The sequence below is a fragment of the Hypomesus nipponensis genome, chromosome 15 (genome assembly GCF_054491055.1).
Source record: "Hypomesus nipponensis isolate SF chromosome 15, ASM5449105v1, whole genome shotgun sequence".
NCBI lineage: Eukaryota > Metazoa > Chordata > Actinopteri > Osmeriformes > Osmeridae > Hypomesus > Hypomesus nipponensis.
The window spans coordinates 11,737,217-11,765,000 of NC_140375.1; the positions used below are offsets into that span (position 1 = coordinate 11,737,217).

The window sequence follows — 27,784 nt, forward strand, 5'->3', positions numbered from 1 at the left end:
GCATGCATCACAGAGAAAGCTAAGGTACAGATCTGATATTGAAACAAAATTCCAGCGTAGCCCCCACAGGGTAGACTGCCGTGTTTACTTAGAAGAAAAAAGGCAAGGGGAGACTTCAAGTCTGAAGAGGATATTAAAAAAATACATTGAAGAAGAAGAAGAAAAAAAGCTCCCCTCTGGCATTTTTTTTTTTTCACTTTCAGGAACAATTTTGTACCTTTCCCTCAAAGGGGAAAGTGTATTCAGTTGTGAGGGGGTAAGGGTGGGGGGGGCGGCTTGTTTTGAGGGAGGGGGCAGAAGAAGAAGTATTGTGTGGGTCTGAAGTGTACAGCACCTAATGAAAACCAACTGGCAGGCCGTCACTATCTATCTATCCAGGGGCAGGAGCGCATGGACATGGAGAGGAAAAACAGGCCCCCCTCCTAATCCAGCCAGGCCTGCACTTCTCTTTTACTTCCCTCCCTCCTTCCCCTCCCTTCCTCTCCTTCAATTTCATTTTCAAGATGGAAAAGTGTTTTTCGAGCTGCATTTACCAATTTTAAAAAAACTATTATTTTGACAGGTAAGCAAAGTAGAGGCTGAGACGAGAGACAACCGTGCACCTGAACAAGACAACACCACTACAGCCTTGCTTAGGTCCAACTGAATGAACGCAATCAATATGAAATGCCAAAAATACTTTTCATGTCTTAAACTTTGAATAAAAAAAAAATGAAAGGTAAGATCTGAAGAGAAAGGGCGGGAAAAGAGAAGGTTTTAGATGTGAGGGTATCCTACAACTGATCCGAGAATGGGAAGGAAGGAAGTGAGGAACGGAGGAGGGGGGGGGGGCGGGGAAACTGGTGGGAGTTTCAGTGGAGGAGAGGAGAGGGAGGATAATTCAAGGGCCACACTAGGGCACTAGGGCACTGCCAGTGTACATTGGGCAGGTGGGGCCTCTTGTGGGTCATGTCTGGTGAATGGGTTCCATACACTCCAGTTGGCGCTATCCTTGTCCTGGGGGGCGATGCCAGGATGTGATAAGGTCTTGAAGAGAGAGCTCTTTCACACCCAGAGCTGCGCGCTAATCTGCCCAGCGACGCCTCAGACCACCAATCCCAATATTAGCTTTCCTGCGGCAGGCCAAGCCCACTGATGAATCTAATGAGTGTGTTGGTTTGATTGCGTGTGTGTGAGTGCCGGGCCAGACGTAGGACCCAGGAGTGGGCGCTGTGGAGAATGTGTCTGAGTCAGGCTTCAGAGAGAGAGTGGGTGGGAGTTGGAGCGATGGACACTTGTCTGAATGTCACAGGCAGCTGGGACATTGTGTATCAACAAACACCAATGACTCAGCCCATCATATACAGCAGCTATGGTCATGTGAGGAGACGCCGCACTGTGACCAAACACACTTCATCAAACACACTTCATCGAATACGTTTTAGCCTGTTACTTTCTCCACATTCAATCAAATCCAAAGTCTTCATAGACGCTGGCAGGACAACAAAAAGCTCCAGAAAACTTCTTGAGGGATAGCGGACATGCAGTGGGAAATGTTTAAGCACAACTCGCTAGGGTGTTAACCCTCAGTGACCCCCCCTCCCCAGCCCTTCCCCTGTCCCCCCTGGTCAGTAAACCCCAACAGTCAGGCACCACTCATTAAGAGCCCCGCACAGTGCGGAACAGGCAGGTTAGACCCGCCTTTCACTCTCTCCCCATTTATTACCGTCTGTTTTAATGAGCTTTACCGGCCGCCCGTCACCTTGGCCCTGTGATTTATGGTATCTGTGGCTGAGATCAGAGGCCGGGCCGGGGAGTACGCCTGTGAAGCCGCCAGTCTTTCCTGACACCCGGGGCCGGGCCGGGTTTGGGCCGGGCTGCGGGGGAAGGGGGGGGGGCTTGAGGGGAGGGGGGCACAGCTGGGCTCAACATGGCCTGAGGTGTGATCTCCCTGGGCCTAATGAGCTGATGGGACAGGAGGATTACAGAGGGGGTCAGAGGTGGAGGGACTGGGACCAGAGAGGCTGGTATTAATATCTGTGAGCCAGATTAAAAGAGAAGAGATTAGCCCACTAAAGCGCGGTCCCAGGGAATTCCACAAATCCAAACTGCCCACTCAGAGAAAGATATCCTTTACATGATGTGAGGGTCCCTTTGAGAGAAAACGTGAATCTGCTGTCATGAGGGAAATTGTTTTGAGGTCCACAAATCATTTTTTTAAACATCTGGTCAAACAGGTAGGCTATGAGCTTGTCCACAGCACAGACATAGTACATGCTACATGGGCTCTCTTGAAGGTATTTCCACATTGGTTCGGGTCTGACCTGGAACAAAAGACCTGACTTGGCCTCTCAGGTAACAACACCCTGGCTTGTTTTAAGAGCTGCAGTGATGAGTTCATGGCTGGTGAATGCTATGTGGCGCTTCTTCCCAGGGTTGGAGCAGGCCTGTTTTGACAGTCACGGTGTTTGGACCAAGCTAGGAGCGATGGAAATGGATTTGTCCAAGGAGGGGTCAGGGTCGGGGGTGAGACAGGCTCATCGTTTGCCCTGACCCTGCAACTCGGAGCCTTGGGGGCCAACATACACTCACACTACCCATGAGCACCTAGGGCAGGAACAGTCACGATCAGAATGCTCAGCTCAGAGCTTTGGCCTGCCAGCATGACCGCATACCTGGACCAAAGCCATGAGAAGGCCAACTGGTCGTTCACTTAGCCCCCACTGATACCCTCCTCAAGCCAGGCTAAAAACACCGCCTGTACAGCCAGCAACACTGTGAAGAACCTGAGCTGTGGAAGCACTCCCTGTTGTGCCATCAATCCATCCTTCATGCCAGGGCCCGGAGAGATGGTCGATCTCACCAGACCCATCTCTCTTTCAACCCATTTGTCCCGGGTGCTCAATTTCCATTCACTTGTGACCCTCAAAACAGAGAGCTCGCACACTCGCTCTCATTTCTCATGTCGTATGCGTCCCACGTTATAATTTACACAGTCGTTCCACTCCGGCGCTTCATTATCAAAAGAGCTTTGGTCCTGAGGTCGCGTTCCGGCTCATCTCTTTGTGTCCACACTGGAACCAAATGAAGAACATGAGTCGGATATTTCTCCTCCGTCCCAGGAGCAACACTATGTCACAATTACCCTCAGCTCTGTGCGGACCTTGGCCAATCACAACACAGACAAGTAAAGACGGGAAAAGCAGAAAGGTAGGAAAAAAAAAGAACGAAGTCGAGCAAGAGAGAGAGCGTGCTGTACTCGTGTGCACGCGGCGATGGGAGCACTAGGCCGTGAAACCAATGTCTCTTTAGAGGGAGCTTTTTTTATTTGTCTTTAACAGGCCTGTTAACAACCCCACAGGGCGCTGATAGGGAGACCACAGGCATTGCAACACCTCCAGGCTCCAGACCCATACTCTCAGCTTCTGTCTGTGCCACTGAGCCTCATCGGCAGTGGTATGAGAGGCCGTAGGTGTGGACAGAAAGGCCCGGTTCGGCTGGGCGGAGGGAGCTCTCATGGGTTGGGGGGTCTGGGTGACTTTTGTCCAGCAGACCTAATTTGAAACAGGAGCCTTTTCAGACTGCTCTATCTGGCTCTCACTCTCACTGTCTCTGGGGCCACCCCTAGGGAGCTGCAATTTATGCCTCCGGAACAGGCGCATAGAATGGGCCTGTGAGGGGGAGCAGAGGCCGGCAGGACTCTGATTGTTCACGGCTCCAAGCGCCTGGTTTCTCTGGCATGGAGGAGAAGGAGAAAGGTGGCGGAAACAGGGCTAGTGGAGATAGATAGAGAGAGAGGGAGAGGGACAGAGGTAGAGAGGGAGAGAGATAGAGAGAGAGAGAGAGAGAGAGAGAGAGAGAGAGAGAGAGAGAGGGAGGGAGGGAGGGACGGAGGGAGGGAGGGAGGGAGGGAGGGAGGGAGGGAGGGAGGGAGGGAGGGAGGGAGGGAGGGAGGGAGGGAGGGAGGGAGGGAGGGAGGGAGGGAGGGAGGGAGGGAGGGAGGGAGGGAGGGAAAGGTTTATTATGAAGACATCAGTGTCTGGGTCTCCATTTCACATCTGCCTGAGATTTCTGCAGCTCATCCTGTTCCGGGGGGCGAGTCAGTCCTCAGGGCTTTGGTGTGTGTCTGCTCGCACTCACAAGGCCTCACGTCTTATCTCTTGATTAGATACTGAACATCACCGCTTTGTGGTTAAGTGAGACAAAACATGTCCACGTGTTGCTAAAAACTAAAATAACACACACTAACAGACACACAATAACAGACACACAATAACAGACACACACAAACAGACACACACTAACAGACACACAAATGCGTTCTGGCAAACATGCACAAGCAGCCTGACATAAACCCACACCCAGAAACGCACACACATTGGCACACACTCACATTTCTATTTACCCTGGGTGCATATTCCTCCGGCTCCACGGCGATTATCTGGTGATATCCTCCAGCCTAGTGAGAGTGTGTTGAGCTGCCTGTTGTCTGACAGGCCCAGTGTGTGTGTGTGTGTGTGTGTGTGTGTGTGTGTACATGTGCATGCATGCCTGTGAATGTTTGTGTGCACGTGTGTGAGTATACGTGTGTGTGTGTGTCTATAGATGTGCGCACTTGTGTGTGTGTGTTTATACGTGTGTGGGTGTGTGTGAGCGTGTGTGTGTGTATGCCTGGGGCACGCTGGGGGCAGCAAGACTCAGTGTCAGAGCAGCGGAAGGGAGAGAGATAGATGCTATCTCTCATGGTGGTGTATGAGGCCAGCTCGCCGCCCAAACAGAAAGGATACTTCTGGAAGATGAGGGTGGTGTCTGCAGTGTGATGATGGAGACAGGCGAGGGATAGGGGCGCTGGATTCCCTATCGCACCCTCACATCCTGTCACCCCATCTTTGGCCGCTCCCTTTCTGCCTGCGAGGGGGCCTGGTTGTCCAACCTCTCCTGATAGGCAAATCAAACACACCTAAAGTTTGCTGAAAGTGAAATCCATGATGCCAAGAGCTTAGCTGTCGCCTGTGAATCATCCTGCCCATCCAAACAGTTAAGTCGGTTAAGGTTGTATTTTGTCATTAAAAGATTATATAAAACAAGCAGACACGGCCAGTCGTAGACCTTGACCTCAGTGTTACACCAAAGGCCACGTAGAGTTATGTTTAACCATTCAAGCAACCCAGATCCGTTTGCAGCACGCTATTTTGTTGGCTTGACAAACGCAGTGGACAAAAAGCTGCGCTCAGAATGCATGTTGACAGTTTCACGGCCTTGTCCTAAAGGGGGACGCCATGATGGATGGTGGGCCTCGTTCTGCTGCCAGGTGGTAGTATTATTGTTTGAATGTGTGTGTAGTTTTGTAAATGTCTGTGTGTGTGTGTGTGTGTGTGTTTGTGTGTTTGTGTGTGGGCGCAAATGTGGTTGAGTGTGTGCACCTTAGTGTGTGTGTTTCGGGTATGTGGGGTCGTTTCTCTGTCCTTGTCTCTTTCCCCTCTCTTAAAAAGCTTCCTGATACATACCAGAGTGCTGAGAACACCCTCTGGTGCATTCCCTGAGGCACTGGGTCTCTGTGTTTCAGCCCCTATTCACTGGGCCATGCCACTGGAACCATCACATGGAATCAAAGCCCTGCAGTGTCATGGGAACAAACCAAGCATCAATTTCAATCACAGAGCTATCATTCACTAAAACCCAGAATAAGACACCTGAGAGAATGTATTTTTTGAAGTTTGTAAAGTCAGTAGAGAAGGTGTGTCATATGGCTCAGTCTGTATACTATATACTTGTGTGGGAATGTTCACTTGGTAAATTGCTGAGTGTGTACCAAGGCTCTGTTTGGTGACAGAGCAGGTTAGAGGCAGTGAGAGACTGTGGTGACCTGGAACTGCCTTCACTGGGTTTCGGTCTGGACTCCCTAGCTGAACTCTGGGTAGACTTCAATTCTTGATGTGTCAGGCCGCCCCAATGGGAAAGCGATTGTTTGTTTTACTACCGTTTTATGGCATAGCTAGTGACAGGAAGTCCTTAAAACAGCGGCAGTTACTATTTATATAGTTCCTTTTCGGGGTAAACATTAGCGCGACCCTCCCCACCCTCCCTCCCCATCCACCCACCCCCCCCCCCCCTCCCTGCCTCCCCCCCCCCTCCCTCACCCCCCCATCCTCCCTCCCAACCAGCCTCCAGTGGACACCCCGCAGTGGAGGAATGTAGGCATTCACCAGCCAGTGGCCATCTTGGAAGCTTGCTTCTCACTTCCTGTCTCCATGGAGACGCTCTGACACGGCGAAGGGATGAGAAGCCCTTAAGGCTCCAGGACCGAGGTGCTTTTCATCCAAGCTCATTTTCTACATCACTTCATAGCATTCAGGAGGGGGGGGGGGCTGAGAAAGCCAGTGAGCCAGAACGACATCACGTTTACACACATAATCTTAATTGATTCACAGCTATAGGATAATAAAGAACAAGGAGACTAAACAAGATTTGTTTTACATGCATGGCTTCAGAGGAAAAAGTCCTAGCACACGTAGATTGGTGCTGGCTTGAATGCACCAATTTTATTTGAAAGAAATGGTAGCAAGAGTGCTTCAGCAGGGATATGTGAGTGTGTGCGTGCGCGTGTGTGTGTGTGTTTGTGTGTACACATGCATTTGTGTGTCTTCCTGCAGGCAGCTGCATTCTGATCTCTGGCTCGTAAATCAGAAGGTCACTGGGAGAGTCTGGGACCAGAGGAAACATCAGAGTTCAGCAGAACTGATATCCCCACCTCTCAGCCTCTTCCTGCTCCCAGTCCCCAGACCCTTCCTGAAATGCTTTATCATGGCCCCACTACGCTAACGTTGATCGGGTGATACTTAACTGCTCGGGCTCTGACGACAGGAGGGATCTCTTTAGCATCTGACTGGACTGGGAGGGGGCCACATCCCCCCACTTGGATGTTTGTTTGCCACTCCATTCCTCCCAGCTTTGTTTAGGCCAGAGCCCAGACGGCAAAAGCAACACTCCGGTTGTCCAGGTAATGGATGTATGGAGAGACACACTTGAGGCAAAACCCCTAGAAATGGAAGACAATGGGGGTGTTGGGAGTTTTTGTCTGATGAAAGTGAAGAGGGATTTTTGCGGTGATGCCAGTGGGTGGGGGCGGGGGGTAAATAAAGCTTTGAGTTGTTTGAGTCCTCCAGAGGATAGAGGGGTCAGCGCAGAGCGCAGAGGGGTAGTCAGGATCCCCCAGCAGCCTCGAGCCCAGGGAGATGTGTGAATAAGTGAGATGTAACACACTGATGAAATTCCCAGAGAGCCCGCGATGGATAATGTGATCGCCCTACAGTGATGCACAAAACAGATGGGGTGGTGGTAGTGTGTGTCTGTGTGTGTGCTTGTGTGGGGGGGGGGGGGACTTTTGAATCTCTGTCTTCCCTTCTTTCTCTCCCACACAACATGCGCGCACACACTCGGACTCTCTTTATCTGCTCACAGCAGTAGCGTACACGCACACCGACGCACCTGTCAGTGTGGAGACAGAGACAGACAGTAAGATCCTCCATTGGGAGCTCTGTTAAGTCTGGGTTGTGTTTTACTGGATTCTGGTTCTCTATTATCTTTCAACAGTCCTTGATCCACACACAACATTGCTTTTGGTCATACTGGATAACGTACACCATGTCCTTTAGGAATTCGGTAATCATCATTGCCCTGTACATATCCATGCATAACCACCTATTATCCACATTTGTCATTTGTTCTCAGTTTGATTCACCAGCCACGTACCCGACCCCCGACCCTTGGTGCCCTGACCCATGGATGGCACTCCTGTTATCTCAAAGTGCCTTTTAATAGCATCGGGAATCGGACGACGCTCCGCCCCCTGCAGACAGACTCTACGGAGCGGAGGCCTGCTTTGCAGATCGTAAACAGTGTGTTGACAGTGGTCAGAGGCTTATTATCCTCAGAGCAAAGGACAAGCAAGCTGGATGTGCCCACTGCAAACAGTCAACAGAACAAGAGGTCTGGAGCTTCAGTTCTCACCAACACATTTCCTGTGTGGCCATCTAGAGCTCAGCACACATGGAACTGGAACAACTTCCACCAACCACTGTCTGGTCTGTAGAGTGAGTGACCCACTTTTTTTCAGTTAAATAGTTATTGAAGCAAGTTGATTTTCTTCTTCCTTTTTAGTTTTCATTATTTGAAAAAGAGGTGAAATGTCCTCTTATCTCTTGGTTGCTGTTTGATGAAGCCCACCTTTTTTTTCTTCTTCTGTTGAGCGATTTGAAAATCATAGCAGTGTGATGTAGAGCAGAGGTCAGGCTGGTGCTTTGTGTGCTTGACGTCTCTGCTGCTCTGGGGCGTGGTTAGCAGCATTCTGGGGCTGGGACTGGGGCAGGGGCAGGGGCTGGGGCAGGGGCTAGGGCTAGGGCTGGGGCTCACAGTGTTGACTTGGCAGGTCTGTGCAGACAAGTGAGTAGGCCGTAGGGGTCCAGAGACAGCAGTCCCCTCAGTGGATGAGAAGTGTCTGTGTTGTCAGCTTCAGTTCCCAGCGTGGCCTCTCCCGCGGGCCCCTACCCCACCCCCGGGCCCCCTCCCTGGCCTTTTGTGTGTGGACCCTGCTCCCCGTGGACTCCCCGCTCTCTGGCCTTTCACATGCGACTGTGTCCAATCACCTCCCCACCCCACCAACCCCCTCTGAACCCACAGCCACTGTCTCCTCTCCCACCAGCCCCCTCTTCCCTGACCCTACAGCAGAAAGAGAGTGAGAAGGAGAGCAAGTAAAAGAGAGAAGGAAAGAGAGAGAGAGAGAGAGAGAGAGAGAGAGAGAGAGAGAGAGAGAGAGAGAGAGAGAGAGAGAGAGGAGATCAAGTAAGAGTGAGATAGTCCAATAGGTACCATACATGTGTACACTTTTGTGGACATAGAGGAAGGATGATCGCACCTTTGTATTCATTTACTCAAAATACACACACAAGGACCTTTGGAATGCAGCACAATGAAGATAATTATCGAGGTGGGAAGTGTTGCTGTGCGTGTGTGTGTGTGTGTGTGTGTTTGTGCATGCGTTGATGGGAGGCATGGAGGTTAAATAAACTTGGTGCAATGAGTTTTCAGGTGTCCACAGAGGACAGAAAATTCAGAGATTCTGCAGCACAACTTTATGAAAATAAGAAACAACAGCGTCACACAGTGTGGACTCTGTGGGCCATCAGGACAAGACGCGAGCGGAAACGGTGACAGAGTATGCAGAGTAAGATAGTTGGCATGTCCAGTCCTGGAGAGCATACATAAACACTGGAGCCGTCATTCAGTCTGACAACCAGCCCTCCCCAATGTTTTTCCTCTGCCTGGGTGTCAGAGAGCCCTAGCTGTTGGGTTTGGCTGGGACTACAGCATGGCACTCAGCTGGCTGGTCCTGGCTCAGGGGGACTGGATCACACCTTCCATAGAAACCCAAGTCTAGCCTCAGCACCCACCATAGGAACAGCCTCAACCCTGGCCCTGACCACTGCTCCCGCACCTAGTAGGACCCCAACCTTAAACCTGGCCTGGTCCTGCCATGAGTCCCAGTCATAGCTCTGACCTCAGTCCTGCCTCTGGCCCCAGCCTCAACTCCAGCCTAGGCCACAGCACCACACCTTGTCTCCTCAGAGCTCCAGCACATGATTACAGGCTCAGAGATGATTGGCTTGTTTACACACACTCGTGCATGCGTACAACAGATGACTGTTTGACACTCATGCTCGGTCAGCACAGCTCGGCCCAGACCAGGACTTTCTTGCGACTGCAACCTGCATTTGTTTCACCTCGCACAAAGGAAACACCATCGGCCAACTAACATCCATCCTAGCCAACCAATAGGCTGGGTGTCAGAGCTACCCATGGTTGGTAACTGTTCAAATATCCCCCTCGCACACACAGCCTCAGTTCTCTTGAATGAGGGCTGTAGTTGGGTTAGGGATGAGGACTCTATTGCAAAATACATCAGAAAATATGTACTTGAATGTTTTAAGGTTTTATTGTCTTCAAAATAGATATTCTATGGTTAATACCTGTGTTATGTCATTTCCATCAACAAACCTACAAATAAAAGAAATGTCAAATAAAATGCTGTATTTGTAATCTTAGTAATTTTATGAGTAATTTCATCCACTGTAGGCTGTTAGAATGACATGTTTTTGAAAGGCATCCTTGCCAATGCACAGTGGTCCACATACAGACTGCCAAGCAGTGTTAATGATTACACTTGTACAGTATAGGGTGGAGTGACAAATGCCGTAAAACGATTCTAATACTACTACTTTCACTGCATATGTTAGTCCATTCAGTAAATCCAAAATAAATCATCCTAACACTTATGTTGTTGTTTGTTTTTTATTAAATAAAATATATACATGATACAAGTTAGGCTTATAACAACTTGAATTTTGAAGTGATATAGTAAAGCATGTACTTATTTATGAATGAAAGGGAACTTCAATCAGCTTCTCAGCTATTTTGTATAGGAGCGATAGAGAAGGGTATTAGTGTTTTACCTGCAGCTCTGTCGGAGGGCGTGGGCAGAGGGCTATTTCGTTGTTTGATGGTAAAGCTTGTTAACACACAGGCTTGGGGGCTACCCCCTCCCCTTTCCCCCTCTGCACTGCCTTCCCACTACGCTCTCTCAGCGTATTGAGCTGTGGGGCAGGGACATTCCTGGTTTGACGATCAGGCTCAGTCGCTGCCATGATTTGCTGAGCAATTCGATACTAGGCTCAAGGATGTGTGTGTTGAGAAAGACAGTTGTAGAGAGAGGGTGAGCGAGAGGGGGAAGAAGTTAAAACAGGTCGGCATGAGAGCGTGCCACTCTGGGACGCACTCCTTCAGAACTTCAGATAAAACTACAGCTACCTCCGCTCGAGTACAGAAGTGAGCTTGCGCACCTTGGCTCCGAAGTATCCGCTACGGGGTTGAAAACTTATTTTCCGTCCGTTTTCAATCCCAGTTGTACTGCACTTTGAGCCCGTGTCTAATGGAGGGCCCCGTACGGATTTGCCATCATAAGAATGCGTTTTTCTTCTAGTTCCTCTGGCTGGTCGCCGCTTTTACCCTCCTGCAAGAGAGGTAAGACCGGGTAGAAAGGGAACGGGGTGCCGCTTAAGATTTTACAGTTACTGGAAAGTCTTTGGCACGCATGAGGACGGTCGGTTGAATGGGGTAAAAATACATTAGTATGCGGTTGATATTTAATGTACATTACTGTATTCAAAACGTATTTATTCAAAAACTAATGCTGTGTGTTTTGAAAAATGAACACACGAGGCTCAATGGGCTTGCTCTGCAAGTAGATGGGGGCGCCCCTGGACGGAGCAAAAATATGAAATATCAAATATGAAAACATTCTAGTTACACGTTCTACAGCAAGACCACTGGTTGTATGTAGCTACTTAGGTGTTGTATTTTTTAACATTCATTCGTGAGAAACTAATCTAATTTAAATGCATTTATCTTAGAGTTTGAAACAAGTATCATGCATGATTCAAACCCCTTTGGAAGTGTTTTCTGGCCGTTTCTTTAATTTAATTCACACATAATAAACACATTTAGGATTTATTTTAGAAACACTATCAACAGAGCGTGTGTGAGGGCCTGTACTTTTTTTGTTCATAAAGGCTAATATTTAATTATTACATACTTACTAAACAAGCACATAAAACAATATTTTCAAAAATGGTGGAACTGCAGACCTTGGTCAAGGCCTCTGTAGGAGTGTCTACATACATGATAGTTCTGTGATTGTGTCTTTTGTGGGCTTGTTAAATAGCTTTTAAAATGATGCTCCTGATTTATTAATAGGATGACAGTGCCTACAAAAGCTTTCAGAGTTTCAAGAAAAAATTAAATATACAGCTCAGTTAAAACAGATGGCCTGCAGGCAAACTTTTTACTTCCGAAGATGAAAGCACATTTGTAGAAATGTTTGCAGAAATGTCAAATATGTCCCCTGGTTGACGCAACAGTGTCAAAGTCATAAAAGGTGAAAATTGGCTAGGGCACCACATCGCAAGCTATCTAAATTGTTTAAATAACTTTTTTTGAAATTATACTTATATGGACTTGCTTGAACAAGCTACTGTACTATATCCCATTATAATCATCGTAGTAAACTGACATTCACTGATGTTGATTGTGTAAACTGAATGTCATACTCCTGACTCAAAATACTTGTTTGTGGGGTACTAAATTTGTGTTCAATGGCCTCAATCTTTTTTAACGTTTCTTAACCGTTCATTTAATTTAAAAAAAGGTAAATAATATGATATTGCATTATATTACACTATATTACATTAACTGTTGTGGTAGAAGCAGTTTAAAATGACTTGTTACAAACGTGTTGCAACAAGCAATATTGCAAACACTAACAGTGTCTACACTATCAGACACTGCATCTAATCGCTGTCATTCACTTCCACATGCTCAACCTCTTCAAGCGTTTTTCCACAATGGTACATAATCTTAAGGTCACACTTGGCTTGTAGAAGAAATTGAAATTGAACATAAAATACAGAGGGCACGTGAGTGACAATTGTCTGATCAAAGTTACTGTATTAGACCGCATCAAAGCCTGTTGTTCTTCCTCTTCTCTCACAATATTCCTTGTGTGTCTCTCTTTTCAAATCTCTCTCTCTATTTATCAGACAGGACATATAGAAGTGCAGGAAATGTCAAGAAAAGTTTCAGTCCAGTGTAGGAAATATCTGTGATATGGATATGATATGATATATTATTTTATTTTTTATCAGTTAGTAACTGCTTGGCTTATTTTTTTGTGAATTTGCTGTTAGTTTTTTTAATTATGTAAACCAAGTGAATGGTTCTAAACTTCCTCCAAAATACACAATAAATTCATTTCGTAAATTCATTCACGTAAATTCATTCATCCTTGTTTTTTCACCGCAAGTGTACAGTCGGCTTTAAAAACATTTAAGGTTTCGCAACTTGTCAAGTTAAAAAGTTACAACAGCAAAACTCGTTTCATGAAACATTTGGACATACATAGGAAAATACATTCTCTTGCCTTTTATTTTTGGAGTAGACAGAAATGTTTGCCTCAGCCTCTCTCTAATCCTGTGTCCACTGTCACCCTGCGGCTTTGGACTGGAATCCTTTCAATCATGTCTGCCTTGAGCAGCTAGCCAATGAATGTTTATCACTTCTACATACTTGAAGGATTGAATGCAATTGTTAAGGTAGTGTAGCTACCATACATTTTTCAAGTTTGGATGGTACAATCAATGTATGTATTTTAGCATAAATTTAAAAAAATGTCTAACACATTATAAATCTGGCATGTTTAATATGAATCATCAAGATCAATGATTCCACATTGTGCAAAGGCAGTTTATATGTAGCCTATTTGTATGATAATGAACATCTATTCATTTAGCAGATACTTTTTTATCCAAAGTTTTTTGCAATTTTGTGCAATTGACATAAGTATTTTTTTTTCATTGAAAACAGATAATACTATTTTGTTACATTTATGAATGTTCATGGGAAATGGCTACAATTAGGTATGATTACAATGTTGATAAGTCCCTTTCTTGTTTCAAGCCCCGTTTTTTTATTGACAGTTTCCACAGAATAATGTTTCTCCCATATCATTAGCTCTTCACAGGAACTTAAGTTACATAGGGGCTGCACTTAGAGAAGAACACTAAAAAGTTGAGAGAAGCAAGTCTTGAATCCCATCTGAAAGGCCATGACATGGAGCCTGGGAGACACACATGGCTGCTTTCAAATAAAACACATTCAAGTTCAAACAGTTGCTAAAGCATTGTTTTGTCTCGGGCAGGGGTGGTGGTGGTGGGGGGGGTGAGGGGGGGGGGTTGGTGGTTGGCATTGAGAAGACACTGCCGATGACTTCCAGATCTTTTTACTACTCCCACTTACATTGCCTATATTGGGTTATCAATAGATATTGACTGGATCTAAGAATATTCCTTTGTCTCTGGTGGGCTCAACACTGTCAAATTGATCAATTTAATATTTGTGTATTTATAGTATTTCAGGTGCAGCGTCATTTCTTAGGGTCAAACTACTCACAGGCCTTCTGACACAACTCGTCTTTATAATCAAACAAGCTCTCTGTGATTAGTAGGGAAATTAATAAACCTTTAGCGTTCCAGCTCTTATCATAAAGACTTGAAGCAAAAAACACAACTATGCCATTAAGTGTGCTAGAATAATGTTTGGCCGATTAGAGCGCTGGCTAATGATCAACATATGTGGCTGTTGGAGAGGTATGTTAAGTGGGCAATTTGAATGTAAGCACGTGTAATGATACAAGAACCCGCTCTCATAATGGCCCCCTTGATTATTCAGACTCCATATTGTAATCTCTTCTCTCCCTCGACCTGCTCTGATTTGTTAAGGAGAGGGCCAGAGAGAGATTATCTGTTGACAAATGGAGGATGATCAGTAGCTTTGACCAGACGTTGATGTCATGGCACCAGAATGCAGGGGTGATGCTGAGCTGGGCGAGGAGAAATACCCGATGGTGAGGAAGGGCAGTCGGTCTGGCTAAGGTCAAAGCAGAGCGGAGGAGTCGGTCAGAATGTCATTGTGATGGATGAGGAGAGTTCAGAGGAACACAGATGATGAATATGTTAGTGAGTGTGTTTGAGCTGAGATAAAATGAGAGGGAGAGGGAGAGGGAGAGGGTGAGGGTGAGGGAGACAGAGCAAGGGTGTGTCCAGATGGGTGAGAGAGTGGTCTCTCAGGATTATTTTGGGAGTTCCTCTTTCCTCTGTCCCACAGATGTGAGGCCAGGCAGCAAACCTCAGGCCTGTCCTGGAGAGGATGAAAGTGAGTGGAACAGCTAAATCACAATGTGGTTTGGTTGTTTATTTGGGTTTGGGCTCTGATCTGCAATATTATTGCTGTTAGGGATCAGCTGTTGGCTGAGGCAGAGTTTCTGAAAATACTAACTCGTAAAAACCGAGGAACACTTCCTGAATTTAGAATATTCCTTCCGCCTCGTAATATTTGGGGGGAATTTGATTTGTAGATTTGTTTTGCGGGCCATCCATTTTAGCATGTCAGTGTTTTTTCCGCCGGATAAGTGACACACCCTCCTATCTCAAGGGATTGAGTCACAGTTAGTTAGTACTTTTCCATTTCCTTGAATGTTGGCCTTTGTGAGTTGGAAGTCCAGCTCTCATTTGTCAAGGACAAGCAGAGAGCCCCTGACCCATTAGGAGGACAGAGGAGAGGTTTGGGCCGGCTGCCAGCAAGCCACCATGTTGGAGGGAGGTGGGGGAGGGTGCTGATTGACAAGGCCCAGGCACCAAGGATGGGGGGGCAAAACTAGATAGATGGGCAGCCTACGTTAGGAGTTTGAGAGTTAGTTTTCCAAAATTCCGGAATGGTGAGTGCACCCTGCGGTTGCAATTTCAACCAAAATATGTGGAGTATTTTTTTCTGCACCCCTCAATATATTTTTCTGGACACAAGCTGTGTGGGGGCTAAATGGACTCTCAGGCCTGTGTTGAATGTTAGAGGCATAGGCAGTAGCACCAGGAGTCAGTATTATTTACATTAAAGTGTCAGTAGAATGACTCCTTATCTTACTTCAGCGCACAGCGTTATTGTAGCATTACAGCTTTATATACAGAATTAACTGCACAAATCATGTGTCTTTGTACAATTTGTCTTTTGAGGTCTTCTAAGAGCATGTTTAAGTCTTGTCTAAGGTGTTGGGTACATGCACAGGGCCTGACAGCTGACCCAAACACTCAGGTACAAGCTGTCCTCTCTGAGAGCCTCACTCTAAGTAACAGATGGGTTGAATGCCTTCTCATACACGTAGCCTCTGCAATGTCAAAGGTGGCTGTACAGCGGTATACACAACACTAGTGCTCTCAACAAAGCCCCCGGATTTGGTTTCAATCATTCCGTGATCGTCCCAGACCTGTAATAGGATCATGCCTTTTAGGACATTAAGAAATGAAATGAGAAACATCGGGACAAACTCGCTAAAACAAACAAACAGTTTGGAAGCAGCAGGTCCAGATGTTGCACTGAGCCACTGGATGTGCCAGGGGGGGCTTGGAGACACGGGTTCGAGAGAGACGGCGGACAACGGAGGTAGCTGGAGAGATCCGGTTTTCTCTTGAACAACGCTTGTTCTCCTAAAACTTTAGTGTTACTGTCTATCCATGAAGTATTTGTAGTTCATTGTAGAAAGTCTTTGGAGCTTAAGACTAGCTTGAAATCGGCCACATTAGAACAAAAACCATTTCCCGGGAAGTTGAAACAATGGCATTACAGTATGTGCTGATCTTACCTTCCCGCCAAAATCAACTCTTTATCCTGTAATTACTCTGAGTTATGGACGATGAGACCTGTGTTCTCCAGATTCATAGCTGAGCACAACAGATCATGAATTTCACCCTCAGGGAAGATTTGGGACTGAACTTCTGAACTGGACTCGCTGACAGCTCCCAAGGAAAAAGGAGTGTTCCGCAGCCTTCCAGAATCTAGGAGGGAATTTTGCATCCTCAGCGTCTTCCTGTTTGCAAGATTCATTTCTTTCTCTCTTCCTGAAATTGACCCTCCTAAATTTGCCTGCCTCGGCTGTGCTGCTTTGCTGAGGCCCCCTAGACTTAAGAGAGCTCTCTCTCTCCCCAAAAAACCAAGAGCAACCACAGCTTTCTATTTCAAATGCTGAACCAATAAGTCACATCTGACATGGTTTTCATAGCACCAGAATGTGTGCTTCTGGAAGGCCGGAGAGAGGATCAGACTATATTAAGGCAAAACTGGTGGCCGGGCCTGGCACTCCCCCTTAGGCTGACAAACAGCCTGCTTGTTTGAAGGGCTGTTTTTCTCCCAGTCTGTGTGTAAGAGCTGTGGGCACCAGTGCAGCCTCTAGCCCTCCAGCCCTCCTCCTGCATTGTGGTTGTGGGTGCCATTTTAGGCCTGCACCGCTAAAAAGATGCGGCTCCATAGGGAGCAGGCTAACCCACTATTTGTAAACGAAACTCAAAGTGAACAGGGATTTTGGTTGAGCGGAATCAAAGATTTGCTTTTTAACTGTAGATTTTCATTTTAAACTCCAGACTCTCGTTTAAGTGTACGCTATTGACAGTAAATGTGACGGGCTTGGCTTCGTGGGCCAACGAGCGACGTCCTGTACCTCAGAAAGATATGCATGAGTAGGGGAAGGAAAGGCGCTGTGGACACATCTTTGTTTGAGGTGGTGGAGTGTCTCCACGGTAGCACACACCACTGGAGGACGGGCTTTGAAGTATGACACCAGTGTTTGAGTGGTGAATGAATCACACTGTAATATTACTGCTGTGTTTTGCAGCTCTGAAGTTCTGTTGGTCTTGGCTCCATCGAAAGCAATACGTCATCTGCCAAGCCCAGTTCTCACCTCCAGTCCTGCACAGAGAGAAGAAGAAGAAGAGAGAGAGATAGCGAGAGAGTTGGATCCCGAGCACGTAGAGAAGTTTAAGGACTTGAACAAGAGCCAGAATTGGAAAGTCGAACGGAGAGTTTGTTGAAATCTCACCACCCAGTTTGTTTTGTGATCCCTCAGTGATGCACAAAAACTTTGCATAGTTACAAGGCAAGACAGATAAACATTTAGACAACCTAAATACAGCGCCCGGACCCCGCATTTTGAAACTGCATATTTGTTTTAATGTCCTCAAACATGTACATACAAGGGATATGGTTTGTTTTTTGTTTGGGCTTTTGAACAGCTTTGGTCACGAAGACTAATTTGATGTGAAGCCTTAGTGTGTGTTTGTTTATGCAGGGCAGGCAGCGCTGCACATTTCTCTCCCGATAGGAGCCGGAGGGATTGAACCAAGACATTAATCACCGCCTCTCTCTGTTTATGCTCCTACTGTGAATGAATGGACATAGCTCTGTTATATTCACACTCACTCAATCCATCAGCTTGAGAAATGACAAAAAATTGTGTGAGTGCGTGTATTGCTTTTTTCTTCCACACTCCTCCACTGAGACACAACACAGCAGTAGGCGTACACAACCATATTGAACACGATACAATCCACGGGTTATTCAAAGGCCCGGTTGTTTGTGAGAGTTCTTTGTGTGAGTCTACGGTTTTGTGCGGGTTTATTGTGTGTTTGGAGCACACTGTCATTTTGTTTTCGTTTTACATGTTTGAAATTGCATTATTTAAGATATGTTATAGCTTGAGAGTACTTTTGGTAGGCAGCCAGCGAGCAGTCCGTAGGAGGCTTTGCAGAAACTGTTGTCCACATTTCCAGAGCTTGTTGCCGTAGAGACGTCGGGAGTGATAGAATCCAGGAGAATAGGGGAGGGATGAGAGAATGCTGTGCCCATAGTTCACAGGGGTGTGGAAACACAAGATAGCACCGTAACTGAGAGCCGACCTCCACTCTAAGGACGCACTTTCAAGACTCTTGGCAAATATGTATTGGCTTCTTCCTCCGCTCTCCTCTCAGTATCTTTAAACAAGGTTGAAATCAAGAAATGTGAATTCCTTGCCTGCTCCAGCTTTCCGTCCACTACCTACTGCAGTAACAAGGGCATCTCCTCTCTCTCTCTCTCTCTCTCTCTCTCTCTCTCTCTCTCTCTCTCTCTCTCTCTCTCTCTCTCTCTCTCTCTCTCTCTCTCTCTCTCCGTGTCTCTCTCTCTCTCTCTCTCTCTCTCTCTCTCTCTCTCTCTCTCCGTGTCTCTCTCTCTCTCTCTCTCTCTCCGTGTCTCTCTCTCTCTCTCCCTCCGTGTCTCTCTCTGTCTCTCTCTCTGTGTGTCTCTCTCCCTCTCTCTCTCTGTCTGTCCTCCACTTTCTCCTGGCCTGGATAAGGATTCTGCCTCTCCTGGCACATGCTGTGGGTCACTTTACTAACTTACCTGTAGGCAAACAGACAGACAGCCAGACAGGCCTCGTCTCGCATTCCTCTTTTCTTCAAAAATGACCTTCCGTGAGCACAGACGTTCCCCTGTGGCCTGAAAGGCCTGTGAAATCAGCCGGAAGGGACCAGCCTGCTCCCACAAAGGGAAAGGGGTTGTTAGTTACATGCTCTTTGGAATAGGTCTAGAGGTGGCCTTGTATGGTGGCCATATCCTGGGATCTGTTTCCAGTGCCCAGGGTCGCTATTGAGTTTCGCACCCACGGTTAATCCCACTGTTCGGAACCTTGGGAAACAACCGTGCTCCTCCCCCCCCCCCCACACACACACACCCACACACACACACCCCCAACACGAATTCCCAGGGAAAACATTGCAGAGCAATCTCCAATTAAGATGGGTCTTACATACTGTACTGCCATTCAGCTCGCCCCCCCCCCCACCACCCGCACCCCCTTCCAAAACCCCTGCTACCTCCCTCCCTCCCCCTCCGTGCTCTCTGTCCCCCCCTTATGTCCCCGGCTGGCCAGCCCGCCCGGGGGAAGGAATTAGTGCTGTCTCCCAGGTCTCAGTCCTGGCACTTGGGGAGGTGGGTCTGAGCGAGGGGGGCTGGGGAGGGTGTGTGTGTGTGTGTGTCCTTGGTAAACAGTGCTTTGTGGGATGTGACTGTCTGATCCCAGGGGAGGGCCTCTCCTCTCATTCCTGTGCCGGCCTGATCCCAAACCATGGCACTGCCTGTCGTCAGAGCTGCGCCGCGTACCGCTGGGACCCCGTCGCCCCCGCCGTCACCCCACACCTACCCCCCCACCACACACCCACCCGGGGGACGTTTGACCCTGTCCCCCGAGCCCTCTCCTAGACAGCATCGATCTTGATGTTCCTTACTACGAGTCTTCTAACCCCACACAGCAACAACAAGTCTGGGTCCAGAGGCAAAGCACACCTCTGTGTGCTCTGTCTGCTGCTCCCTCTCACTGCTGTGGAATCTGACTGGATTGGAATTCCAGCCTGACACAGGCCTTCTGTTTACACTCTGACTGAGGGCTCTTGAGTTTGATTTTCTCCTTAGTTCCCATTCAAACAAAAAAAGGGCTTCTCTTCCCTCCCACTCCTCTCCTCCCTAAATCCCTCGATACGTTTCAAATCATGTCCTCCTCTGTCTCCCTCCGTGTCTTTCTTCACTGTCTCTCTCGATCTCTCTCGATGTCTCTTTCTCCCTCACACTCTAGATCTCCTCCCTTTCTCTTCTTCTCCCTCCTTCTCCCTCCCTCTCCCCCAGTCCTCCTCTGCCCCATTCTCTCTTTTAATAATGTCTCTCCCCGTCTTTAATCAAGGAGAGACTAGCCCAGACCAGAGGCCCAGTGTTTCCACTCATTACCCTGCTCTCCGTGGCCTCAGGCAGCCTTCTGTCTCTTTCTCTCAGCTCCCCCTGAACACCATGGCCAATTAAGAGGCTTCTGAGTGTGTTGCCTGGCCTGTCCCAGTCCCTGCACAAGCTCAATTCTGCTGATTGGACATTAGTGCAGAAGGCTGTGCCATCTGAGCAGTTTAGCTCCCTGGCTATCAGCCTGTCTTTTATCCCCTTGCTGCCAGGGGAGAATAAGGGAGAAATGAATGCTTCAGCTTAGACTTGGCAACTTTTCACCTTCACAATGAATCTCTGTACCCTTCTTTTCCTTTCAGTCTGTCTTCTTTAACAGTCTTTGGCTGTTATGTCTCTTTTTGTTCCTCTGTGACAGGTTTTCTCTTTGTCTTTGGCCTTTCTCTTTGCTTTCTTCTCTCTCTCTCTTTCTCTCTCTCTCGCTCTTTCCCTCTCTCTCTCTCTGACTGTGGAATGTCTGTTCTGCAGATCCTCTGTCAGTGAGATGTGGGGCATGTGGAGACAGGTCCAGAGCATATAGCATGTGAATCAGCCACAACGCACAGGTCAGATTAGCGCATCATACCAGAACACACTCTGCTCACCAACCCACATCTCTCTCTCTCTCTCTCTCTCTCTCTCTCTCTCTCTCTCTCTCTCTCTCTCTCTCTCTCTCTCTCTCTCTCTCTCTCTCTCTCTCTCTCTCTCTCTCTCTCTCTCTCTCTCTCTCTCTCTCTCCCTTATTTTCTCCCTCCTGCTCAGTGTTTCTTTATAGTTCTTTGGTTCTGGTCACTGGTTAGACCTTTATGTGTTTTGTTATCTACTGTTGGCTCAGCTGACACTTAAAAAGCCTGTGAAATAGAATCCATTCTCATATTGATTGATGAAGCTATGATATCAGCTCCTATTGGTTGTAACTTGTTGAACGTTAGCTGGTTTCACCCGGTGAGGTTTGAGCACAGTAGGGTTTCTTTCAGCTGTGCAGAGTGTGTGATGTGTGTGTTTCGACAGCAGCAGCAGCAGCAGCACCAGTCGTGACCTGTTTTCCCCCTGCCCTCTGGGCCTTTGATGCTGTGTGGCTCTGCCTCACTTTGTCCCTGTTTACCTAATATGACAGGGATGGGGGCCTCTCCCACATGGGGGCAGATGGGCCCGGGAGAGGGGCCTGCTGCAGAGTGACTGCAGGTGCTAAGTCCCCCCCCCCCCCCACACACACACACACACACACACACCCTTGCCTCATTTCCCTGAGGGCAGCATGTCAGAATGTTTATTTTCCTCCGTGTCATCTCTGGGATCCCTCTTCTCATGTGTGTGAATGTTTGAAGCTCCCTCCCCCCCCCCCCCCCCACACACACCATTCCCCCACAGCCCCCCCTCCCCACCCCATGGGCGCTCACCCATTCAGCTCTCTATCTGTCTCAGGACTGACATGGCATGAGGGATATAGGGGTGCTTACCTCTGATCTCCTTTCACTCCATCCATCTGGAGGATGGAGGGCAGTTGGACACACTAGAAAGAGCACAGGAGTGAGTGATTGTCAATGAGTGTAAACACGGAGTGCTTGTTTTCTCTCTCTCTCTCTCTCTCTCTCTCTCTCTCTCTCTCTCTCTCTCTCTCTCTCTCCCTTTCACACACTTGAGCCAGCTGTCAAGAACTCACTCCCAACTGCTCATAAACATACTTGTGTGAAAGACCTTTCCTCATGAACTCAACGACACAGCCGCATCTCTTTCCCTCACCTGCCCTCTGCTCCTCCTCTCTTCAGCCCACGCCTGATGGAAGACCCACGTTCTCTCCTGACTGTGTTTGACACTCACCAAAGTAGCTGCTGTCCTGAGCAAGTCTGTGTAGTGTGACACATGAGCACAGAAGCAGAGAGTAAGTGAATAGGGGAGGAGGAAGAGAACGTCTGGGACACGGGATTCCTCTTAAGTAGTGTCGTCTGGTGCCTCGGAGGGAGAGACGAGAAAGGTGTGGAGAGATGGAATAAGTGGAGAGGAGAGGAGAGGGGGCTGGCAGAAGGACTAGCTCTGGGATGCAGGTTCCCGAGGGAACAATGAGACCGCTCTCAAGCTCCCCGCCTGATCCCTCTCTCCTGCCACTAGGGGACTTCCCTCTTGTGAATGGGCGCGTTGCAGCCACTCCTGCAGCCTTTGGTCTGGGTATGTGTGAGGGTAGGAAGCAGGGCTACCAGCATCCGGATCAGGATACTAGATATCCCCCCCACCCCCAGCTCTCTCTCTTTCGGTCTGTCTGTCGGTCTGTCTCCTCTGGCACGGCGGCTTCATGGTGGCGGATGTCAGCAGGCGAACCAATCAGATAAAACGGCAGGAATGATGGCCCTGTGTTTCCTCGTCGCGCCAGATGGGACATGGGATAGGCCGGCGTGTGTGTGTGTGTTTGCACACAACACAGAGTCACACACACAGAGGCCCAGAGCACGGGTAGAACACAGGGTTAAAAACAAGAGAGAGATAGAGATATGCTATCCGCTCCGGTTTCCCCCGAGTACAATGAGCCAATGTGCCTGTCCCTGGCAGTGCTGTTATAGTTCTGTTGTTATTATTGTAATGATATAGCATTATTCCGGGGGCAGAGGGAGCTCGTTTCCACCGATGGGATGGAGGCAAGGCACAGGGCCTGCTGGGACTCGCTAGAAAAAAGAAACGCTACACCTGGAGATGTGGGCTTCGCCTGACTGAGACGTCTGGGGGTGCTCACAGTCACACGTGCACCCACTGTTACCGACGGGTACAGCTTAGCAGTGCGACTCTTCCGTCTCAAAAGTCTGTTGACTTCAGAGGGCGTTACTGTCTGTTGTTTCAGGCCCAGCTGCAGAGTGCTGTCTGCGGCTCAGTGGGTTGTGCACCTGTCGGTCAGCTGGGGAGGATGGGGTTGGGCAGAAAGTTGAAGAGTGGACCTGAGAGTATGGGGTCTCAATGGCATGGGGACCAGGGGCCTTCCAGAGAAGGGGCTTGGAGGTGACCTTAGAGGACCGGGTTGGGCCACCAAACACCCGCTGGCTTGCCTTCTTTCCCTAGCTCTCCGACCCCTGAACTCTAACCTCTAACTTCCCAACTGAGAGGGGGGCGGTACCATGGAGCTCAGTTTATTATTTCCTGTGTGCCTCTCCTCTCGTCTGCATGTGTGTGTGTGTACACTTGTGTGTGTGTGTGTGTGTGATGATATCCATGATATCATTGGTGATATAGTCAGTGTTGAGCATTAAGGAGGGGGTTATCGTTGGAAGGGGGGAGGGATGGAGGAAGGGATGGAAGGGAACAGCCAGACTTGTTCAGCTCCAGCGATCTCACCCAGACATCATCCCTTTAATTTGACCCACCCTTCAGCCCTGTCTGTTCCGTCCTCCGCTGGTGCAGGGGGTGTGAGGGGAGAGGCGACGGGGTCTGAGAGTGGAGGCATGCGGTCAGTGTGAATATGGCAGCTGGACAGCCATTGTCTGGTGGCCTGAGGCCTTCAGGCCCTCAGCCCTGGTTACCAACCAGCAACCCTGGGATCAAAGGCTGCCTGGATTACTGCAGGAGAAAAGTAGGAGGTGGCGCTGCTGGGGGTGTGGGGAAAGGGGGGGGGCGGCGGGACGGTGTTCAAAAGGAGAGAGGAATGCTCCTAATTACGTGCCCTCCACTCCTCCTCTGTCGCTCCCTCTGGGCCCTCTGTTGTCTCCCTGTGTGTCTAGGCCTGGGCTTCACCCTACACTGAACCTGTGAGGAGGCAGCCCACTGTGACTGGAGAGTGATATTAAGAGCAGGGACCAGAGTCTCTCCGTGGCCAGTCCATCAGCGGGGGGCCAAGGTGGCCCGGCGGGAGGGGGGCAGAGAGGTTGTGGGCTGGGGGGTGGGGGGGTGGAGGAAAGACATTCCAGGTCACGGCGAGACACTCCGGTTGAGGGGGCGGGGGTGGGGGGGATGAGATCAAGGAGTGTGTAAAAAGGATGTGTCGTGAAGATTAGGAGGAATGTTGTTTGGGATTCATTTTGAGCCTAATATATATTTTTTTTAGCTTTCTACCATTGGGGCTGGGTGCAACGAGACAAAGAGGCGACCATGTTTCAGTGCTGGGTGACTGAGTAAATCCACCCTCATCCACCCGGCCTCTTCAACTCTGGATGGGTGTTCCCCTCCTGCTGAAGTAAAGACTTGACAGACATCTGTCTATTTGAAAATTGATTTACTAAGTCTGTCTGTCTTTCTCTGTCTCTCTCTCTCTCTCTCTTTCTTTCCCTCTGCTCCAGGTGTGTTGAACCAGGAAGTGTGTGTGTGGGGGGCTGTGCGGCTGCTGGCAGGGGTGAAAGAGCACCATGGACGGTGGCCTGAGGATGGTGTCCCCTGTCCTGCTGTGTCTCAGCCAGGCCCTGCTGCTCAGCTGCTCCTGTAAGTATGAACAGCCCTGAGCTCCACCAACGATACGGAACACCAACAGTACCAAGACACAAACAATACTGAACTCCAATAGCAGAACTATCCCACTGAACAGTACTGAAAACCAGATGTACTGAACAAATACACTACTGTATTACTTGACGTGAATTCCATTACTACTGAACTAGCTAGGCACAGTGCCATTCCACAAAATACAAATGCTACTGGACACCTGTTTTCCTAATTACTTCAACAACTGAGAACCAATATTCCTAAACACCAACACTACTTAAACAGACCACAGATGTTAGTGAACACTCTAGACAGGCACAGGGCTATTCTACTAACGACACTACACACAACATACAGGACACAGGACTAAACACGGTACATGTTTTGATGAGTTTTTTTCCTGCCTTCTCTAATTGCTTTCCCTCCCTCCTCCTCTCCATCCCGCCCTTTCTCTCTCTCTCTCTCTCTCTCTCTCTCTCTCTCTCTCTCTCTCTCTCTCTCTCTCTATCACGCTCTCTCTCTCTATCACGCTCTCTCTCCCTCCCCCACTCTTCCAGTAGCTTCTCTCTCCTTCCGTGCTGAGCCCGTCTCCGTGGTGCAGAGCCAGGGCTCCGAGGTCCACCTGCGCTGCTCCGTGCGTCCCTCCTCGGCGCGGGTGTCCTGGCGTTTCCGAGGTCTGCCTCTGGAGCCCGCCGCTCTGCCTGGGTTGGAGATCGCCCAGACCTCCCTGTCCCTCTCCTCCCTTCAGCGCGGCCATGAAGGCCTCTACCAGTGCGTGGCGCACACAGACTCCGGGGCCATCGCTAGCCGTCTGGCACGGGTGGCTATCGCAGGTACAGAACGGACACGCGTAGACAGCAGGCACAAGTCCAACGCCGCACGTGCACGCACGCAAGCGCACGCTTGCACGCCGCGCATATTTCCTCACTGTCAAGGATGATTTTTCTGTAGCCCCACTCAGACACACTTCAAAGCTTGGGGAAAGAAAGGGCGGAAGTGACTTTGAGGATCGGAAGGCCATGTTTGGAGTCTGTAACACTTAGTGAGAAGAGGTGACCTCGCTTGCTTGTGGCGGAGTGGCAGGGGGGAAGGAAGCAGTAGGATTTTTAGTCGGGCACCCTTCCAGTCGCCTCCTCACCAGTATCCTTAATGAGCCTGGGGGCTTCCTGTGTTGCTCGATCAGTTCCTGTTGGGAGTCCGAACTGGACGCCCCAGCAGGGGAATGGGGTTGAGCTGGAACTGTTACTGCACTGTTACAGCGAGATAGAATTATTCATAGGAACTCTAAACAAAGGCTGACAATCCAACACAAACACCTCGGCGGAGCTCAGAGTTGTTTCGTTGGTGCTGGTGCAGTTCTGACATCTCATGACTAACTGTCTGTTGTTCTATCACTTAAGTTCCATTGAATGCTCTCTCTTTCTGTCTTCTATTTATTGTAGATAGAAATCCACTATTTACGTCTCTCTCTCTCTCTCATTCTTCTCTGTCTTTTCCTCTCCATTCCTGCAGACATAGCAGAGTATTCTGAGACGAGGCGACGCTCCTTAGTGGTCCAGGACGGCAGCTCGGTCGTGATAGAGTGCCCTCTGCCCCAGAGCGACCCGCCTGCCTTGCCTCGCCTCAGGGCGCGAGGGGAGAAGATAGAGGTTTCCACAGGTACGGCACTCACGTCGCCAGCCCTTCATTGAATATCCCCTCGCCAGCTGCCATAGATTTACATTTACATGTATGCATTTAGCAGACGCTTTTATCCAAAGCGACTTCCAAGAGATAACTTTACAAAAGAGCATAGGTCACTGATCATAACAACGAGGTAGCCCCAAACATTGCAAGCAGCCAAAACATGAAGCATACATTGTTAAAAAAAAACAAATAAGTGCCAAAGGAAAGAACCATAAGAGCATGCAGTTAAACAAGTTACAATTAAACATCATGAAACTCGAAAAGTGCAAGAGTGGATGGAGTAGATAGAGCTTGAGGAGAACCTTGAGATCCAACCCTGTGAATGTGGGCATATGATTCACTTTTCTGGATCTGTTTTCCAGAGGACTATTTGGTTCTTCCGTCTGGGAACCTTCAGATTGTGTCCGTTTCCCCGAAACATCAGGGCATGTATAAATGTGGCGCGTACAACCCTGTTACCGGTGAGACCAGGATGGAGTCTCATGGTACTAAGCTGACAGTCAAACGTGAGTTGGATTGTGCTCGAAAGTCATTCAGTTGCACTTGATCTCATGACCTCCCGAAGACGCCATTCACTTAGAACCGAAAGAAAAATCTCTTATAGATGTTCTTGCTGTGCTTCCTCAGACTGGGACACCACCACTGTGCAGATAGTCTACCCCACCACCCCCAGGACACAGACAGTGGAACAGTCCAGGTCGCTCACCCTGGAGTGTGTGGTGTCAGGGAGCCCCTCCCCCCAGGCACACTGGCTCAAGGATGGGCATGAGGTGGTGTTGGGTTCTGGGAGGAAACAGAGACACAACAACCTGGTCCTTCTCAGTGTGAAGAGCAGCGATGCAGGGATCTACAAATGCTCTGTCCAGACGGAGGCTGGGACTCTCCTCAGCGTCAACTACACTGTGAATGTTCTGGGTGAGAAATGGCTGCAAGTCCTAGTCTATTCTGTGTGTGTGTTTTTTTTTTTTTTACGTCATAATAGATTTTTGAGTTCTGATGTTTTCCCCTCTCTACTGCTCAACAGAGCGTGCTTCAGTTGTGCGAGGTCTGACTGACCAATCGGTGCCTCCGGGTTCCTCTGCCCACTTCAACTGTTTAGCCAAGGGAAATCCAACCCCCAACATCACCTGGTTGTTCAACACTGAGCCCATTACCCCCTCAAACCGGTTCCAGATCTTAGGCTCCTCCCTTCGGATAATCGATGTGACACCACAGGAAGAAGGCGTGTACCAGTGTCTGTCGGACAACGGGATTGGCTCAGCCCAGTCGGCTGGCATGCTTACTGTCCAGTCAGGTAACATTTTCAAAGACACAAATGTGCTGTTTTAGGAAGCGATTTTCCATGAATTCACACCCCTTTGGTTTTCCACACTTACTATAACCTCAGTTACAGGTGTTGAATTTGTGTCTCATCCTTTGCATTTTATGAAGTAAGATGTTGTATGACCTGGCTATTTGGGTAGTGAGATACTGTAAGGGCCAGGGCCAGGGCCAGGGC

General features: G+C 48.8%; 1 protein-coding gene across 3 annotated transcripts in view; it reads left to right on the top strand.

The window, feature by feature from the left end:
- Nucleotides 1-10,662: 10,662 nt before the first annotated feature.
- Nucleotides 10,663-27,784, top strand: part of cdon (cell adhesion associated, oncogene regulated) — a 28,970-nt gene continuing 11,848 nt past the window's right edge. For 2 of the 3 annotated variants that reach the window (XM_084675046.1, XM_084675047.1), the window contains exons 1-7: nucleotides 10,663-11,055; nucleotides 24,462-24,600; nucleotides 25,158-25,433; nucleotides 26,113-26,259; nucleotides 26,649-26,792; nucleotides 26,914-27,201; nucleotides 27,311-27,580. In XM_084675046.1, coding sequence (XP_084531172.1) covers nucleotides 24,528-24,600; nucleotides 25,158-25,433; nucleotides 26,113-26,259; nucleotides 26,649-26,792; nucleotides 26,914-27,201; nucleotides 27,311-27,580 — 1,198 coding nt within the window. In that variant the 5' untranslated portion in view covers nucleotides 10,663-11,055; nucleotides 24,462-24,527. The remainder of the gene's footprint in view (nucleotides 11,056-24,461; nucleotides 24,601-25,157; nucleotides 25,434-26,112; nucleotides 26,260-26,648; nucleotides 26,793-26,913; nucleotides 27,202-27,310; nucleotides 27,581-27,784) is intronic. The other variant, XM_084675048.1, reaches the window with a different exon arrangement.